At 43.9% G+C, this 20,637-nt stretch overlaps 1 protein-coding gene across 6 annotated transcripts in view; it reads left to right on the top strand.

Moving 5' to 3' along the window:
* Positions 1 to 20,637, top strand: part of arap2 (ArfGAP with RhoGAP domain, ankyrin repeat and PH domain 2) — a 58,809-nt gene that overhangs the window by 26,803 nt on the left and 11,369 nt on the right. For all 6 annotated transcript variants that reach the window (XM_061275901.1, XM_061275872.1, XM_061275880.1 and 3 more), the window contains exons 12-18: positions 2,933 to 3,018; positions 3,087 to 3,269; positions 6,846 to 7,020; positions 9,070 to 9,195; positions 15,953 to 16,097; positions 19,082 to 19,184; positions 19,366 to 19,564. In XM_061275901.1, the coding sequence (XP_061131885.1) occupies positions 2,933 to 3,018; positions 3,087 to 3,269; positions 6,846 to 7,020; positions 9,070 to 9,195; positions 15,953 to 16,097; positions 19,082 to 19,184; positions 19,366 to 19,564 (1,017 nt within the window). The remainder of the gene's footprint in view (positions 1 to 2,932; positions 3,019 to 3,086; positions 3,270 to 6,845; positions 7,021 to 9,069; positions 9,196 to 15,952; positions 16,098 to 19,081; positions 19,185 to 19,365; positions 19,565 to 20,637) is intronic.

The raw sequence follows: 20,637 nt of genomic DNA, 5'->3' as shown, positions 1-20,637 counted from the left end.
TGTACCCATGTATAATGCGCACACCAAATTTTAGGACAATAAATTAGTTACATTTTGCGCATTATACATGGAAAAAAACGGTAATTAGTAGGACGCTCAACATTTTGCCATTTTGGCATTTGCTGTCTGCTAAAAATAACATCACAGTTGCCAGGTCCCGACCAATCACGGCTCACCATTTTTTTTTTCTTGCAATGAAATAATTGGTATGACACTCAACAGTATCGGAACCTTAAAGCGCACCTTCCCTCCACGCCTGCCTACTTGTGGCTCCGTGCCCGAGAGCCACGACTTTGAAAGCCGTTCCTCACCTCTTGCAGAGCCCGTGTAATTGCCAGCCATCAGATCTCCAACATCCCTTCTCAAACACCCTTAAATGATTTCATTTGCCGGAGTGTTTAATATTACATTTGGTCGACACGCTCGGCGAGAGAGAGCGCCAGCGTGAAGCGCGGCCGCTCGGCTGGCCGGCCGGCCGACCGGCCGGCGCTCCCCTTTAAATTAGACGGCGCTCCATCTGGAATACCGATGACTTGCCGCACTTCTAATTAGCGCTCTGATGTCACGGACAATAAAGAGAAATGCTGAACAAGAGGAAGAGGGAAGAAGTAATGAGAAAGCTAATGGTAGAAATGATCCCAGGCTGGCTTTTGGTCGCCTTCTCGCTGCAAAAGCGAATTAATTTTAATCGTCTGATGTGGGGAATTTTTACGCCATCACATTTCCATTAGTTGCCTTGCCTAAAAAGGGCCTTTTTAGAGTCGGCAATGGTCCATTTTGGGTAACTTTTGCTTGCTGGCCAACCACATGAAAATCCTCCCCGAAAATTTAAATGGCTTATTCTTCTCTATCAAAATTGTTTACTGGTTGTTTTTATTTAAAATAAAAATACAAAACAACAAATATTTTTTACCCTCTCGTCCCAATAAATAAATAACCCCAAAATTGTTGAACAGCAAGCCACTCATTTTGTGCATATTTTCATAATAATCAACAATTACCGTTTTTTTCCATGTATAATGCGCAAAATTTAACTAATTTATTGTCCTAAAATCTGGGATGCGCATTATACATGGGTACAGGCTTTTTTCCAGCATTAACATGCCATTTTTAGGGTGCGTATTATACATGGGGGCGCATTATACATGGAAAAAAACGGTACTTGTTATTGTGTGTTTGTCCCGCATGTCAAAAAATTAGTCTGGCCGACTCACCCGTACCATCGGCCGCCACTGTGCACGTTAGCAACACTCTTTAGCGGTGAATCTGTCAACTGGTGAACTTTTCGGGTGGTTGAAATTGTTTGAAATAATAATCATCTGCTTTATATTTTACCCGGAAGACTCCATTTTTTTTTTTTCTAGCTATTTGTCATGGCCCAATCTTCATCTCTGGTGAGGAAATTGTATTGGAATTGCTCTGAAGCATCGGTGTCAAACCCAAGGCCCGGGGGCCGGATACGGCCCACCATATCATTTTATATGGCCCATGAAGACAAGTTTTGCATCAACTTTGTATCATTACTAAAATTACAAATTGTAAATTAGAGATATTGCTCGCAATTTTTGTTACCGTTCGTCTTTTTCAAATATTTGAACAGTTTTTACTAGTCTCACTTTTCAATCTCGTCAGTTTGTTTTGTAGCCTATCCTGTATATGGATGACGTTGACAATCATAACGACCCTTCCGAGGGAAACGATAGCCACGATGCGGCCCGTGACGCAAATGACACCCCGGCTCTGAAGGGCTGTGTGCCATCTAGTGGCGAACACTGTCATTACATTAAAACTACTCAAGAATATAAACATGTTCAACAATTCTGGACTGACCCTCAAACCATATTTGGCTTGTTATTTCTATTATGGCTGAGTGTTCCTTGGGAGTTTTCTTTTTAATAACATCACCCGTCAACACATTTCCCGCTTTATTTTTAGCACAGCGTCATAAAAGTTTGACTCGTTTGGCACCGAGCGAACAGGATAATTCCGCAGGAGGAAATAGAGCCTCGCCTCGCCTCGCCTCGTGCACTGTCACTGCAGTCGCCCGGAAAACTTTTTAATTGGGGGTGAAATGTGTGGCCGCTTGGCCTTTCTGCCGGGCGAGGCGGCGTGATGGGAATGCCCTTTTTTGTCGTCTGTCGAGCTTCTCCGGGAAAGATGAAGACATTTGGCCTGTTCGGATGCCACCGTCGCGCACCGACACGCTCGCCGTCTCCGTTTCCTCGACAACAAGCGTTAATGTCTCGCTCTGGATGCTCGGCGCGTCGGCGAGAGTCGCTGCTGCCGTATGTCACGTATTTGGAGAGCCGAGTATTTTTTGTCGTTAGTACTCGGTGTAAAAAAGAAATAAAAATTCAGAACCGCTAGTTTGAACTACGAACGTCGACTCGTGTAAACATTTTCCGAGCGGGCTACAATTATGGCTACCGTAATTTTCGAACTATAAGTCGCGTTTTTTTCCTCATAGTTTGGGTGGGGGGGCGACTTATATTCAGGAGCGACTTATATACATATATATGTTTTTTTTTTCACTTTTTTGGGAATTTTATGGCTGGTGCGACTTATACTCCGGTGCGACTTATAGTCCGAAAATTACGGTATTTGCTTCTTAGCATCTGCTTTTCAAGTTGTTTTTGTTGCCTTCAATTTGTGTCACGCCAGGCAGTTTGCTCTACTTAAAACAAATTTCCGTCCGCGGCCGCCGCCATCGCTCGCCGTATAATCATTCGCACGTTTCCCCCGTCTCATGTATTATTCACGGGACTTCGGCCACTAGCGACCCCCGAGAAGCCGCTCGGCCGGATAAACAGGCCGCCGAGCAAACCCAATGAATTACTCATGATTCATTAGCAATGAACGGCGTCTCGTTCATTTGCAATTAAGCGGCGCCGAGGGGACTAAAACGCGTCTGTTTCTTCTCCAACGCCGCCAGGGCAGCACCGCTCGCTCGGCCACAACATCTCCAAAGTGCGCAGCTTGAAGCTGGACACCGGAATCTGGAGCAACGAGCTGGTGGAGGTAGCACATTTATACCCACGTCGTACACGGTGACATTTTGTCCATCGTGTGCTTCCTCACCCGCTCAGCTCTTCTTGGAAGTGGGCAACCAGAAGGCCAACACTTTCTGGGCCGCCCAACTGCCCCCAGAGGAAGAGCTCTGCGCCGGCGCTTCGGACGAGCAACGCGCCACTTTCGTCCGCAGGAAGTATCGGGAGAGAAAGTACTGCCGAGTCCTCGAGGACCTTCATGACTCGGAGCAGCTCAACAAGGTGAACTTTTTAAAACGCTAAATCAGGGGTGTTAAACTTATTTTTGTGGCGGGCCGCATCATAGTTTGGCCCATTCAAATGGTCCATTTTAAAATCATAATAAAAACTCTGCTAATATTTAAAAATAGAATAATGAAATCTAATCAAATATTTGAAAATAAAAATTATTTCAAAAAATGAAAATTGCTAACAATATTTCAATTTTTTTTTGAAGTGAAAACAATTTGACATTTTGGACATTTTTGTCTTTGCGGGCCACCTAAAATGATGTGGCGGGCCGCATCTGGCCCCCCGGGCCTTGACTTTGACACCTGTGCCCTAAATATTCCCCAAACCGTCAAAAGCTTCCATTGTCTGACTGAAATTTCGGGAATCGGTGACTCCACCGCTGGCAAACGACAACGATCAAAGAGACTAGAAAGCGTCTGTAAGCGACCGCGACAGATTTGGACGGGATCAACCTTACGCAAGCGCTTGAAAAATCACCCCGCAAGATCACAGCGCGTGTTCACAAATCACAAGCGATGTATGTAAAAAGACAAATTCTCAGCATAAGCATCGCCGGTGAAGCTAATTTCACGGGACGTCTCGTCTTAGTTGTGCGTCGGATCTATTTAGCGCCACGCAAAAAGCCTCTTCCTCGGGGAGTCCAGAGACGGCACCAAAGACGTTTACGGATTCGCCGGGTCGGCGTGTATAGCGGGCGGGTGACTCTTTCGACTGTCACGTTACAATTCGGATAAATGCAAGTGATTTATGTCTGATCGCATTCGCCCGCCTCCTTCATCAAAGGCAGCCCGGCTTCAACTTTTGACAGAAATTCTCTCCGAGTCCAAGCGTCATCGGCGTCAAAAAAGGCTTTTCAGTTATTTTGCAATCAATTATGAATCAATCAATTACCGTTTTTTTCCATGTATAATGCGCAAAATTTAACTAATTTATTGTCCTAAAATCTGGGGTGCGCATTATACATGGGTACAAAAAAAAAATTATATATATTTTTTTATCCGGATATAACACGGAGGCCGCCATTACAGATGGGCTTTCTTTCTTCTCTGGTGTTCACTTCAAACACGCTCCATACGGACACAATGCTCTGGTATCAGACGCTTGCTCGATCACCTGCTCGTTTGCTGTCACAATGTACCCTACACAAATCCGAAACATTTCTTCGCTATCGAGTTTGCTAGCGCATGCGCAGTGATACTGACCGGCAGAATAACATCCGGTTGTTCCCAAAGATCTTTTTTCTGAAATAATTTCACGTTAACCGACTTAAGTAGGAGTCAAAATGTGGGTGCGTATTATACATGGGTACAGGCTTTTTTCCAGCATCGACATGCCATTTTTAGGGTGCGTATTATACATGGGGGCGCATTATACATGGAAAAAAACGGTACTACTACTGACAACATTCAGTCCTCCACGCAGAATCTTATGGACTCATCTTTGCTTTCAAACTTTTTTTGCGTGTTCCTCTCCTATTCCCACGGCCCCCATTAGAAGCTCATATCGCGGTGACCTCCGGCGAGTCTCGGCAGGCGGCGTGACCTAGAGAAGAGAGCGTCAAAGGACCTCCCTATGTCGTTACGCGTGCGCGCAAATCCCATCAGCGACTGCAGTAATTGCCGTGACACGCAAGGTCATTTTGTAGAAATGATAGGGAAGAAGGGCAGCCGGCGTCAGATGCACCGTCTGACCCTTGACGTGTTTTGTGACGACTCCTGTGCACATTTCTACATACAGTGACACCTCGACATGTTTTTTTTTTTTTTTGTGCTCAAGGATTTAAGAAAAGACAATTCGACAATGCGATTTTGCATTATAACAGCTAGCTTAATGCTAACATACCACGGAAAACGCGATGGAGAGGCTAACAAAACCATGCGTCAATGCTTACGGTCGTTTGACAGAATATATATTCGTGGGGGATAGAAACTGGTCAATAGTGCTAGCTTAATGCTAACATACCATGCAAAACGGAGAGGCTAACAAAACTAGCGTCAATGCCACGGTCGTTTGACAGAATATATATTCGTGGGGGATAGAAACTGGTCCAACCCGCCAATAGTGAAAATCCACATCTAATTGTCGGCCATCGTCATAGTTCGACTAATTCTATTTAACCTTCGAAATATTCGTGTAAAATGAGGCCAGTTAACTTTGCCCGGCGTCAAAATGGCTGCTTTTCAAAAGTAACGACTCAAACTGGAAGAAAAGCCAAGTGTTGTTCATATGAATGCGCCGTTCATACGCTTTTATATTAGCAGAAGCAGAGATTTTCGGTGGAATAAATTGTGTATCGTTTATAACGGTCCTTGAAAAACAAATCGCTTATTGAGGTGGGAAAAAAAAATCATTTGAAAAGGTTTCAGTCCTAACTTTGGGTGGCCTTTTTGCGACTTTGTTGTGATTCTTTCAGGTGTTTGCTCAATAAGGCCTTTGTAGGCATCCTCGCTCGGACGCCGATCGATGCCGCTGCTTTACTCGGGGCCAAGTTGCATGAAAGGCAAAAGGTTGCTCGTTTTGATTCGCCGCCTCCGCCGCCGGTGGATCCACTTTGTTGCGGGTCATCGTCCGCAATGTTGCATCAATGGAGTCGATTGATGGGAAGAGACTGATGCGGGAAAGGGGTGGGGGGTAGTTTTCCCCGACTCGACTGGCTGCTTTTCTTCTCGTGCCCGTGACGGATGAAGCCTTTTAGCAAAGCGCTCTCCGACGTGGCTTTGTGTTGAGAAAAGTCGCTCCGCCTGGCAAAACGACGACGTGAGACAAAAGAGAGGTTTTTTTTTTTTGGTAGATTTTTCCTTTTTCTCTTCAACGTTTGCAGGTGGAAAATGGCAACCCAATTCCAGTTTGGAAAGTATTGACGGCGCTACACATTGTTGTTCATCTAGGCTGAAGATGGATTTGAACTCACGGATGCGGCAAACACAAATAGTCCATTTGGACCTACCGTCTTGCCGTTCTTCTACCTGACCTTGCTCTTTAAAGCGGTGTCGGTATATTTCACTCGGCCCATTTGTCCTGCTCGTTGTCATTCTATTCCCCGCTCCTTAGTTTCTCCCAGAAAAGATTAGCCATTTAATGAGTCGCGCAGGAAATATTCAAATGTGATCTTATTTGAACTTCTCTTGTGAGATCAGCGTGCAGAACTTCATCCTAACTTTGATGCCGGCCTTTTATGGAAACGTTGTCCTCGGGCAGCCTGGCTTTCAAGCAGATGCGATACCGCGGACAGGAAAAGTCGACACACCCCTGTTGACGTGTCAGCATTTTGTCATCAAAATAAAATGACGACCCGAATAACTTTCAAAATAATTTATCATTATTTATCATTTACGAATAATGGCGGCTGTGTGCCAAACGCTGAACACCCCAGGGTGTGCACACTTATGCAACTGCGTTTTCACCAATTGTTTATTCTTACTTTTTGATTTTTTTTTTTTTTAACTCTTCTTTGCTGGTTGACTTCAACTCTGTCTTGCAAAGATGATTACTTGGTGACACTTCTCTTAGTCGGTGGCCAGAAACGGACGTCCACCGACCGTGGCTTGTGCTCTGATGTGCTTCCAGGCGCTCTGTGGCGCGGTGGTGCTGCCCGACGTGCTGCGGAGCATGGAGCTGCTCTTCAGCGGCGCAGATGTCATGTGCGCCACCGGGGACCCGACCTGCTCCACGCCGTACCTCCTGGCCCAGCGCGCCGGCCAAAGGCTGCAGATGGAGTTCCTGCATCAGAACAAGCTCTTGGGTAAATACAAAGTCCATGCCGATGCTATTTCCCCCGGCTTGCAAATTATTTTTCCTCTGCCGCCGGCGCGACTTATTTGTGGCCCAACCCCCCCACGGGCCTCGTTCTCGCACCTACACCTGCTCGCACCTGCTTGCACCTTGGGATGTTGTTTGCAAATGAACATTCCGCTGAAAGACGAATGGGGTGTGGGGGTGGGGGTGATGTCATCCCTGGGGCGGCTTCAATGATGGCTCCATCCCTCCCTGTCAAAGGCTTTCAGCTACGGCTGTTCTATTTCTTTATGAGTGCTAAATTCTTTTGTTTTTCTTCTCTCGCTGGATCTACCAACAAACAAACAAACAAACAAACAAACAAACAAACAAACAGACAAACTGAAAAACGGCCAGTGTGCAAATGAAGAAACGGATCTATTTTGGCACAGCAAACGTGTGACCACGTCGCTGCGCTGGGCATCTTTAATTTCGACACGGCGCACGCTGCGATAGCTGTTGACAGAACGGAGGATGAGACAAAAATAATTTAGGGGCAAGCAAAAAAAAAAAGGTGGCGTGAACGGCCTGCTTTAGAGTTGTCACTGCATGCAGCGGCATATATATATATATATGTATATAAATGTTAAAAATATATATAAAATGTTAAAAATATATATAAAATGTTAAAAAAAATATATAGTATATAGTATATATTATAATATAATTTTATATATATAGTCAAAGTCAAAAGTCAAAGTCAGCTTTATTGTCAATCTCTCCACATGTCACAACACACAAAGAGACCGAAATTACGTTTTTCTCCATCCCACGGTGACGAGACACATACCACGATAGACATACGAGTACGCGACACAATATAAAAACAAGAAGGCAAATATAATATATATAAATATATAATATATAAATATATATGTTAAAAAATATTTTATATATATATAAATGTATATACGTACATGTGTATATATATATATATACGTACATGTGTATATATATATATATATATATATACGTACATGTAAAATATGTACATACATGTACATAAAAAATATTTTATATATATATAAATGTATATATGTGTGTGTGTGTGTATGTATATATATATATATATATATATATATATATATATATATATATATATATATATATATATGTCAGTTGTGAGGTTCTGTAGACAATGCTAAGTTTCAAGCCCTTTTTTTTTTTTCTCTGGTGGCTCTGGATAGTTTGTTTTCAAGTCCACTACGGTTGGAGGGCCCTCAGTCCAGAATGTTGCCTTCCATGTTATCATTAGAAGCGGGCCTGCCTTACACATGTAGCCAATTATAGCGGCATTTATTATGTGTGGCCCGATTCTTGCACGGCGGCATCTTCGCGCCCTCGTTGTCAGCGGCTGGCGAGGTAGCGCTTTGCGGCGGTTGCCACGGGCGACCAGATGGCTAATTGAGCACTCCATCATGTCGGGCTCCCTTCGCCGGGGACGGGGCCAATCGGCGGAGGCCGGGCTCTTCCAGCGACGCCCCCGCAGACATCCGAGTCCCGGCTTAAGCGAGGCCGCCTTTCGTGGCCCGCGGGGGCTGTTTGCTAGCGAGCTTGTTACAGCGCATACTGTGGCTTATTTGCATTCGGGAGGAGCGTGTGGATTTATGACATCGACACGACTTTAAGCACATTACATATGCTACCGTAGATTTGGGATGGACTAAATGATTTCGAAAAATAATAAAATATAATTGTCCCCAGATGCTCATTATTGTGCGATTATTACTTTTTCTCAATGTCTCTCTGCTCTCCATGCCATTTTTAACAAGCCTGTTATCAGATGCTGAGGCCATCAAACACTCGTCCATCCATTTTTCCATATTTCTGGACCTCCAGTGTAACTTCTATATAGTCTGCCTGCTTATTTGTGTGTAAATATTCTTGAGGATTAACTCATTCACTGCCATTGACGCATATAGACGTCAAAGTTGTATTTCGTCAATCAATGCCATTGACGTCTATTTGCGTCAAGAGTGAAGAATAAATCACTCACCGTGGTGTTCTCGCCCACCAGATTTCCCAAGACTTGATCCTTGGTCGGAAAACACATTGTCATCGGAGAGGTCCCGCTTCATGGACGGCTTCCTGTTCATCTCCTCGGGCCAAGGACGGACGTTGCCGGACCGGCGCAGGGGAGACGGTGAGTGGGCGCGCGACGTGTCGCCGCGGCGGCCCGACAAGACCCGTCAATCGGTCGGCGAAGCCTCGATGAAGTGCGCCGTGGTCAGGGGTCCGCTCCACTTAAGCGCTCATCGATCACTCAGTGTCGGGCCGTCAGCTGTCCAACTGGCAATCGTTTAATCCCAAAGCCAAACATCCAGGTCACAACAATCGATGGAGGTCCCGCGGAAGCTGGCAATGCTCAGACGGCTGCCCGTGTTGCCAATTCAAAGTCATAAATAAGAAGCCCGATTGAAAAGCATTCCTCAACAATGAATGGAATTTAGATCGAAAAAATATCGGAGTAGTATGCAGTTTGCAAATCGCAAAGCCACCATCAATATACCGTAATTTTCGGACTATAAGTCGCACCGGAGTATAAGTCGCACCAGCCATAAAATGCCCAAAAAAGTAAAAAAAAACATATATATGTATATAAGTCGCTCCTGAGTATAAATCGCCCCCCCCCCACCCAAACTATGAAAAAAAAAACGCGATTTATAGTCCGAAAATTACGGTATGTACGTTGATTTATAGTATTTGCCGATTTTGATGGCCCTTTTCATCGAGTTGTGCAAGGACTTACTAAAATCAAATTCTGTATACTATAAATGTTTTAATAGCAATTAAAAACCATTACAACCTCTCCTTCATGTCGTGGGAACGACGGCCATGTGCAATGTCATGTAAACGCCTCAGAATGGCCGACATTTGACTTCGGATAAGTTTGACCTGAAAAAGGCGGCGGCACTTGGGAAACTTTTCCCTTCCGAGCTAGTTAAGAAGTGCCTCGGACTCCCTCAGCCGCTGCAGCTCCGCAGTGGTCCCACCTCTGCAAACAGCTGGAGTGTCCCCGGGGTTGGCGGCTAATTGGCGGAGGGAGCCCACTCGGATACTGCCTTCGGGGGGGCGGAGGGCTTTTGCACCGTTAAGGGGGAGGAAAGAATGTGAAAGAATCCAGAAGAGGACATCTTGCGTGGAAGCGACTTGCTACACCGAGGCCGCTACGCGCAAACAGCTCTCCAAAATGGCCGCTGTAAAGCGATTTGGTTTCACTGATCAACGGCGAAACGGAAAGACAGGTGCTCTGGTATCCAAAATCTCCAGCCTGAACGTGAGCAGATCACTTGGCAACTGCCATTTGATCGTCACTCTCTTGTCTTGTGAAATGGGATCAGTCGGGAACATTTTTAGACATTTCACAAAAACGTCTCCAAACGTGCTTTTAGCGCTCAAAGGACATCAGGGCTCGCATCCAAAAACCTGTCTCCGTACAGGCGAGTGCTGCTTTGAGTGAGCTACTCCGGGACGGCTAATGCTTTGAAGGTCTATAGATGCTCCTCGGATCTGAATAATTCATGCTGTGCGCTCGGGGCTCAATAAAGACACTTTCTTTTTTTCACCGTACGTGCTGGACAATCGTCCTAATACACCATGTACGTCCTTCGCTGTGAGATTAGAGAGCCCGCTCGGAAAATAAATAGAAATGACTTATAAAGTGGGTACATTTTGTTTTTAACTCATTCGGTGCCGGCTCGGGTTAAAATGGATGTTTGACGGCTACAGTCGTCAACGGCAGTTAACGAGTGAGCGACTCAAGGCAGCAATTCAGGCTAGTTGGGGCAGCATCAGCACGACACATTGTTCTCAAAATAAATCAATCAAAAAATAGACTTTCTAAGGCCCTTTTATTTTCATGGCCCTGATGTTGCCCGAGGACAAAAATTGAAAGTTATTTGGAGTGCTGGAATAGATTCATGACGTTTGAATTCATTCAAGTGCCAAGGTAATAGTGTTTTTTTTTTTTTTTTTTTTTTTTTTTTTTTTTTTTTTTCTTCTCCTCTGTCCGTAGGCTGTAATTTGTCTCGGACTCGCAACTCTTTCATCGTTTCAACTTTCATTTCAAGCTCTCTGACAAGCTGTCACGGACAATGTCTTCAGTGGATGGATAGGCAGATGATTGGCAGCAGGATGGGCGGGGCCTCGGGGGTGGCGGGGTCATGACCATGGCGTAGTACGTAGAACGGACCTGGCAGTATTTCTTTTTTTAACTCATTCAGTGCCAGTCCAGTTAAAATGGACGTCTCTAGTCGTCAATGGCAGTTAACGAGTGAGCAACTGGTGGCTTACATGCAACTTTTGTTATTTTTTCCGCTGAAAACACCGTTCTACATTTCCTCGATATAATAACATTTGTCCCGATGGGCTTTACTTTCATTTCATTGTTGATGGTTCAGGCGAATATTAAAGTGGCAGTCGGATGAAGACTCACCGGGTTTGCGCTCGTAGCGGAATTCTAATTATTCACCGGGGTTCCTAAAAGGTTGCAAACGGTGGCAAACGAGAACTGTCCCCGACGATTGAAATTGTTGGCGAATAGCTTTGCAACCTTGAAGGAACCCTGACGAAAACAAAATCAACATTCGGGCCGTGTTCAAGCTTAAGTGAAAACTAAAAAACGAAAATGTGTAAGGTTATTGGCGCAAACGGTGGATTTTTTGCCATAGGAACAGAAAATGAGGAAATCAATCTATTCAAGTTAGGCAGGCTTCGAGATTGGCATCTCAAGATGGCCGCCGCTGGCTTCGCTCCTCCCCACAACATTGTTAGTTCTTTCTATCGGCGTTTGTCTGTGGCTTTGTTGTCGTCTGTTTTGCTAATGAGCGCCGGTTCATTCCAGTTTGGCAAACTCGGTGTGATTTCTTCTTAAATGTTGACGAACGACGGCCGGGTATAACGGCCATATTGATTGTGTCGAGTAGTCTCATCAGCTAGCTCATTTTGCGCACTTAAACATTTATCGAACGTCTCAAAATGAGAGATTAGCCCGACTAGACGTTCCTCGTTGTCAAAACTCCAACAGGAGCTTCTCGGTTTCTCTCGCCGGCTAATTGGCCCATTTCGGAGGCGAGCAAAACGCAGATTTCATCTCCGGTGGGTTCGTCGGGGGACCCCCGTGGAGAGTTGATCGGCCATGGGGGTCTTTGCCGTCTGGAAGGCGGAACAGCTGCTTGATTGCAAATCAGGTGCTATTGTTCCCATTATTGTGCTGCTGTGTAAAGCCTTAGAAAGCAACAAAAAAAATGGCTCCAAAGGAAGGCTTATATCGTCAACATTGGGAGTTTTGACATCTTTGTTGATTTTTTTTGTCTAAATGTGAGCGACCCCACTCATGAAGAGAAAACAAAAATCGCCAAACGATCAACTCACAAACTGCAACAAATATACAGGAACAATGAATATCTGGTGTAGTACCACAACTGACCTGTGGGGTGCAACGTGGCGCCACAGGGCAATATGGATGACCAGAAGAAGAAATGGAAGAAGTTTGGCTAAACATTAGCCTCTTTTTACCATTTTTATTTTGTTAACAGCTCACACCACTGGAAAATTATTGTACTGTTGAACCTCTGACTTTGTCGGATTAAATTTTCCTCCATAATCTGTTCTGACTATTCTGACATAGCAACAACGGACACTTTTAGCATAATAATTAGTCACTTATCATGAGTTATGGCTGTATTGATACATGATATCTTTTCAAGTAAGCAGAATGAAACAAATAAATAAGAATACCGTAATTTTCGGACTATAAATCGCACCGGAGTATAAGTCGCACCAGCCATAAAATGCCCCAAAAAGTGAAAAAAAACCCCATATATATGTATATAAGTCGCTCCTGAGTATAAGTCGCCCCCCCCCCAAACTATGAAAAAAAACGCGATTTATAGTCCAAAAATTACGGTACTTAAATAAGAATACTGCATGAACTAGTCTTGGGAACGGTTGGGGACGCGAAGACGCTGTCTGCTAGCCTCGAGACACGCTTTAGCTTGTCGAGCCGTACCGAAAGTTGCGTCGGGTAGCCTCAACCCGGCTCGGAAAGCTGCTCGGAGTCCGATGTTTCGTTTGGTTTCTGGGCTTTTTGGTTCAAACTCCGATTTGTTCGAACCTGGAGTCCGAGGTTCAGCTTTACTGGCATCCAATAAGAAGGCATCTGTTGAGTTTGATAAAAAAAAAAAAAACACTCACCTCCGGCCCAATTATCATGTTGCGTGCACGCCATTAACATTTCCGAGCGTCAACCCTTGCCCGTTTCCTGAGCTGAGTGAGAAGGAAAAAATCAGCCCTCCGGATAATCTTTTAGAGATAATCAGGGCTGAAAATGTTCACATTTGGCCTTGCCAGTTACGTGTGTACCTTGCAAATTTGGTGGGCACATTTACCAACCCTCCACTTGCCCATTCATACATAATTTAAAGTCCTTAATAAGACCAGGCAGAGCTGTTGGGAAATCAAGTGCGCCTCTTAAGATGACGACGGCGGGAGAGCAATGATTATTACAAATTTGGTTATTAGAACGGGGACGGAGGGAGCCGAGGCAAAATGAGCATGCGACCAGCACTTAGAGAGCAGGAAAAAAATGGACGTGACATTTTCGCTAAAAGCGCTACAATCTGGGGACGTGTTTGCAGCGAAGCGCACGGTCATTGGCGGCGGTTTGAAATATCGCACGCCTGTCCGCTCTGAGATGATGACTCGTTAGCGGCGGCTATTGGCGTTTTAGTCTCAGAGAAGACTTTCCTTTTTTTTTTTTTTTTTTTTTTTTTTCTTAAAAGCCCGCAGCGAGTCGCCAGCCCCACTTTTACAATAATGAAATGACAAAATCTGTCCCATTTCCACACAAATGGGAAAAGACACCGAAAAATGGTTGTATAATTTTGAGGTAATGTCACATTTAAAAGGAAAAGTCTTCATAACAAATAGTTTGAGGAAAAAAATAGATTTTTAAAAATCACACAATTTTGAGGCTGTTTGAGAGTTGAATCGTAACGATACAGAGTAAGTTTGCATCTTCTGGTGATAAATATTCTACGATTGAGGTCAAAGGTCAACACATTCTTGAGATTAGTATTGCAAGGATAATGCTGCATAGCGTGTTTTTGAAATACATTCTAAAATTTTGGAACGTGTTTTCATTTTGAGGTTGAAGAAAAAAAATGACTATATTGTTTTTTTTTCAAGAAAACAGTTTTTAAGGGAAAGTTAATGGAGGTGAGTCGTAATATTTGAGAAACGTTTTGACATTATTGCTGATATTACAAGAACTATCAGATTACTTATTTAATTATTTATTATTTTAATTATTTTTATTTTGTTATGTAGGTTGACCAAAAAAAAACAATTTTGGATATAGTTTTTAGAAAACATTCCTGAGAAAAACTTAATTTCTTTTAGAGTTAGCCAGTACACAGAAATACAGTTAGTCGCTGTATTAAAAAAAAAAAATCACGTTCCGAATTTCTTTATATTAGTGCTAATATTAAAGAAAGACATGTATAGTCATGATTTGACAAATTAAATTTCTGAGTCTGATTCATTATAACTAGCCTAATATTTATTTTCTAAAGCCATCCATCCACCCATCCATTTATCTCCGCTTATCCGGAGTCATTTGTAATATTCTGAGCATCAAGTTATATCTTTCCAAATCAAAAGTGGAACGTTTTCAACATGAAAGTGGAATTATCGTCTATTCTCGAGCGAAAAACTTCCGGGAGTACGGCCCTCCTGTTCCGCGCGCCGCCCGGAGATGATGACTCTCTTGCGGCTGCTCTTTGTGTTTGTCCTCGAAGCATTTTGTTTTTTTCTTCCCTTCTTTTGCGGCGCGTAGCCGCCACGTGGCACTTTTCAAGTCTGTCCCACTCCGACGCGGAAACGAGAGTCGGTGCAAGGGTGAACGGCGTCCTTGTGCTTGTCACATCCTCTTCCTTGAAAAAGCCAGTCGCAGCCACTTTTATTGGGACGCCATCCGCTCCTTCACAAGAATTAGCATATTCATGAGAGCAATACAGTGGGAGGTTTGGGGCGCCGGTGGCGCGCGCCGAGTTTGTTTTTCTCCGTGTGAGCGTGTTTGTTTGCAGCACAACAAAGAGCCCAAGAAACAGATGGCAGATGACTTTGAAAATCCAAAATTAGGTGTGAACTTGATTCTCATTGGATGTGTAATTTGCCCAGTCAGACGCTGGTGAAAGACGACAATGTGTTTTTGATAGGGACCGGCGCGGGAACCGTGTGGCATCAATTCAAAAGTTTTATTTTTATTTTTCCTCAACGTGGGTTTAAAAAGTCATTTTTATTTTAAAAGTGGAGCACAGTCATCCTAAACTTACAAACCCTAATTTGATATTGACGTTGATTTATTAACCGATCAGTAGCAGCACGGTCAATCGGCAAAGCGTCAACCGCTAGCATGACTTCAAAGTACCGTTTTTTCCCATTTATAATGCGCAAAATGTAACTAATTTATTGTCCTAAAATCTGGGGTGCGCATTATACATGGGTACAAAAAAAAAAATTTGCTTGATCACCTGCTCGTTTGCTGTCTGTCACAATGTACCCTACACAAATCCGAAACATTTCTTCGCTATCGAGTTTGCTAGCACATGCACAGTGATACTGACTGGCAGAATAACATCCGCTTGTTCCCAAAGATGATCTTTTTTCTAAAATCATTTTACGTTAACCGACTTAAGTAGGTGTCAAAATTTGGGTGCGTATTATACATGGGTACAGGCTTTTTTCCAGCATCAACATGCCATTTTTAGGGTGCGTACTATACATGGGGGCGCATTATACATGGAAAAAAACGGTAGTACTTGCTAGCATGCTAGCAAGCGTCGTGAGTGAAGCTGTTGGACGATTTGGAGCAACAGATGACCTTTGCGTTTTTGCAGAGACGGTGCGTCGCTGGTGCACGCTGGAGGGCGGCTTCCTGAGCTACTACGAGAGCGCGCAGAGTCCGACGGCGGCCGGAAGGGTGGCCGTCGAAGACGTGGTCAGCCTGGCCATCAGCAACGCCGAGACCATGACCGTGGCGGGGTACGAGCGCACGCGTAAAATCAAAGCATCGCACGTAAAATTCTTTCTTTTACAAAATATTATTGATTACTTGCAGTTGATTTAATTCAAATCAGTTGAAATTTTGAAAGCGGAATAAGCACCGTAGCGATCCGGATAATGCCCACGAGCCACACTTTGCCCACCCACCCCGCTTCTAAGACCTGACGTACATTCACACCAATTTAAAAGCCTAATTCCCACAGTGCACACTCAGCTTAGGCACTTGGAAGCATTTCTTCTCATTTATTGGACTGCGGCAGAATTGACTGCCTATGTAAATCACAAATGACACCCCCCCCCCCCACGCCCCCCCAACCAAGTAAACACAGACTTCAGTGTCATTTTTCCTCCACGCGACGCTTGTTGCATTAGCATATCGCTCGCTGGCGCATGATTCACTTTAACGCTGACCTATCAGGGCTTTACGAGTGCCGTATTTCCTGTTTACTTTGGCAAAGCGTAGCCCCCCCCCCCCCCCGTCACCACCCCAGTTAAAAAAGTTGTGGGAAAACTTCTCGAGTCGTTCTCCTGCAAGTGGAGCAGACATACAAAGAAGTAAAGAACCTCCTCAAGTACACACAGACTTTTTCTCCTAAGTAGGATCACAGTACAATGTATTAAAAAAAAGTTCAGACACCCAAAAAATGGTGATCTTGAGCTTCTGCAAATATCCTTTGCTAAAAGGATTCAAATGACCGCTGATGCTAGTTTTGTTAGCTGGTCTATGGTGTTTTCCATTGTGTGTTAGCATTAAGCTAGCGTTTTTTCTTTATGCTTAGTTAATGGTACACATCAACTGGGATTGGCAAGAAACAGTTTGAAGCAAACACCTGTGCTTATTTTATTTCTTGGGAGAATTGTTCACTATCCACCATCTCACACTTGCAACGCAAATTTTGCAAAGAAAGTTCCACGACTCATATCTTGATAAAAAGTACTAAATAGTCCTTCGTAGTAATATATTATAATACATCAAACTATTAAAGATCAACTCAGTGCAAAATCTAATAAAACATTTAAAATATGAGGAGGAAAACATAAATAAATAAAATTTTATTGTGCGTTAAACTTATTTTCCCCACATGCCAATTGATCAAAACAATTATTACTGATTGTGATTTAGCACTGCACTGAATCGTTTAAAATCTAAAACGATTGATAATTGCCTATCGTTGCCACAAGATGGCGGCAAAGCACTACTCATTTTAACGTAGTTCATCCAAGCTATATTTTCACATTAGACAGTGCTTTGGCCTTTGCGAAATAACAGCAAATAGGCAAACTCAATCTTTTGCAAATTGCCCGTCAATAGGAAAGTAGTAATTGGCTTTTGAAAGTTTAGTTTTGGGGTCTATTGCGGGTCATGAATACTAACGTACGCAGATGACACGGTCCTGTCGGCAGTCTGTGGGTGGACGGCGGCGTTGGGGTCATTTTTGCACGGTGCAGAGGACACGGAAATAAAATTCGGACCCAAAAAAAAAACCCGATGAATAATACAAATCCACTTCAGAGGAACGGCATGCATAGGAAGCATGTCGGCAGCTGATAAGTTTTTTTTCTCCTCCCTTTTGCCTCAAAGCAGCCGCCTTTTTAAAGCAGTCGATTGTGACCTTCAGACTCCTTAAAAACCTTGCAAAGCAACCTCGGTCCATTCCGACTTTCACGGCGCCGGCGGCGGCCTGCGACAAATGCGCGGCATAGCAAATGTGGCCGCTCTCCGTATCGGGATGACGAAGGGGGACAAAAGCTTCAAGTTGACCGACGGAGAATTTACAGGCGTGAACATGCACAAGAAAACTAAAGGTGACATTCGAATTTTTAATTTTTTTTTCCAAAAGTTTGATTGGCCAACTGGGAGCCAATCAATTTAGTTCTCACATTTGACCCAATTTGCCCCAACCAAATAGTACATCATTTCTAATTCTTGGCCGTCCTCTCGTTCCCGCCATCACTATCGTCCATCACAGCGGGGCCTTCAGGACCGCCCCTTCCTAACGAGCGCCGGCGCACCTGCTGCGGAGGCGGCGCCGGGTCACACCGGGGCCACGTAAACACCCTGACACCAGCACCGAACGGGCCTGCTCGCCGCACTCCCACGAGCTCCCGCTCGCTCGGCAGTTAACCGGCAGTGTGGCCTTTGCGCCTCGCAGAGGAGGCGGCGGCGGCAGCGGTGGCCAAGAAGTAACAAAGATGCTTTCTGCGGCTGATTGCTAACGTCCAGGGAGCCTCAGACATGATACGGGAAAATATTGCTTAATTGTGGCCGCAATATTTATAGAAGGTGCACAAAGTGATGACTCGGGGCCACCGTATACTAATTCTTGGCTACGACTTAAGCGGAATAAAACAAATTCATGTCTAAGTCGTTAGCAAAAATGAATCAACTAGTGGATAAAATGATAATTATTTGGAGTCTGTGTTTAATTCAAAGGAAAAAATAATCAAATGAAAATAATCAAATAATATTAATTAATTTTATTAAAATATAATAAATAAATGAATCAAACACTGCAAGTAATCAATTAATGGACAAAATTATGATTATTTGGAGTCCGCGTTTGATTAAATAAAATAGAAATAATAAAATGATATGATAAATAATAAAATAATAAATGAATAGTATAATAAATCATCAAATAAAAAATTCCTTCGAATTTCAGCCTCTCGAGAGTAAACATAAAATTTACAAACATTTGCGAACATTTTCTTTTACTTCGGAAAACAACGATCAACATTTTTGCCGATATTCTCGTCCAAAGCATTAACAGAACTGTAATCAATGTGTTTACTCTGCATTCTAAATTTAAAATGACTGACCCGGTTGTCATGAGACTTGCCATTGTTCTATCAGCAGATTATGCGGGGCTCACGTCTTTGACCGCTCTTTGCCGCTGTCGAGTATTTCCAATGCAAATGTCCGCACATTAGCATTTGATAGATGTTTGCGTTTTCTCCGGCAGGCCCGTGTTCACCGCGGAGGTGTACCTGCGCTCGGCGCGGGCGCTCATCATCGGCGCCGAGACGCAGGACACGCTACGTGATTGGATCCAGGCGCTGACTAAGGTCAGACCCTTTCTCCCTTTTTTTTTCTCACTCGTATTCATCTGTTTCTTCACGGCATAATCACCTCCTACGCAAATGTGCCACCTCTCTGCTTTGCTGTGATGCCGAGGAAGCGCGGTAGCAGGAAAGCCATGAACGAGGTGACAAAGTTTCTCTTTCCATGTTTTGCTTTCCCCGGCAGTGCTTGGTGCCACCAAAAGCGGAAGCTCCGGTGCAGGAGAACAGCGAAGTCATCGGCCGACTCCTCTACAAAGAGGGTCACGACCTGTACCACTGGAGGACGGGCTGGTTCATCCTGGCCGGATCCGTCCTGCACTTTGGCCCCGGCGACGAGGAAGGAGATGAGGGAGTGCTTCGTCTCAAACAGCTGCAGGAGCTCAGTAAGGCTCTGGCGTCGTTTCCAAAACTTTTGACACAAACGATTACATTTATTAATCAATGAATCAATTACATTTAATTAAGTTAACTTCTGCCCTTCATTTTGAGATAATTCCACACAATGAATCCGATTCACGTCATGCCAGTTTTAAAAATGTCAAAATATTCAGGTCTTATTTTTCTCTTTGACATAATTTACAGTTTTCCAAATCTACATTTCCATCCAAAGATTTTCCATTGGGAACAATCTTCAACTTTCTCCAAATTCCCATCAACATTTCAAACCACAAAAATTCCCACCAAAAAATCCTTTTCGGTTGGTCCCGTTTGAATTTTTGCAGTACATTTATATTTTCCAGTCCATTTAAATCACCTTGATAAATTTCCGCTAGTGAAAAAAAATATCCCCATTCATTCCTATTCCACCTCATTTACCTCATTCTCTACCAACCCAATTAATATCTTTGAACCGTCAATGGCACCGAATGAGTTACCGTTTTTTCCATGTATAATGCGCCCCCATGTATAATACGCACCCTAAAAATGGCATGTCGATGCTGGAAAAAAGCCTGTACCCATGTATAATACGCACCCAAATTTTGACTCCTACTTAAGTCCGTGAACGTGAAATTATTTCAGAAAAAAGATCATCTTTGGGAACAACCGGATGTTATTCTGCCGGTCAGTATCACTGCGCATGCGCTAGCAAACCCGATAGCGAAGAAATGTTTCGGATTTGTGTAGGGTACATTGTGACAGCAAACGAGCAGGTGATCGGGCAAGCGTCTGATACCAGAGCATTGTGTTCGTATGGAGCGTGTTTGAAGTAAACGCCAGAGAAGAAAGCGCATCTGTAATGGCGGCCTCCGTATCATATCCGGATTAAAAAAAAAAAAAGAATTTGTACCCATGTATAATGCGCACCCCAGATTACATTTTGCGCATTATACATGGAAAAAAACGGTAATACTTTTTGGTCAAGTCGCTAATGTGGGATCCCAGTTTGCGACGCCCAAACTATTGTGACGGCGACATCATCAAGCTGTTTTGCCTTTCCCTGAAAATTGCCACAAGC

Source organism: Syngnathus typhle, linkage group LG1 (genome assembly GCF_033458585.1).
Source record: "Syngnathus typhle isolate RoL2023-S1 ecotype Sweden linkage group LG1, RoL_Styp_1.0, whole genome shotgun sequence".
NCBI lineage: Eukaryota > Metazoa > Chordata > Actinopteri > Syngnathiformes > Syngnathidae > Syngnathus > Syngnathus typhle.
The sequence above is the reverse complement of the archived record's forward strand: the minus strand, read 5'-3'. Positions and strand labels throughout refer to the sequence as shown.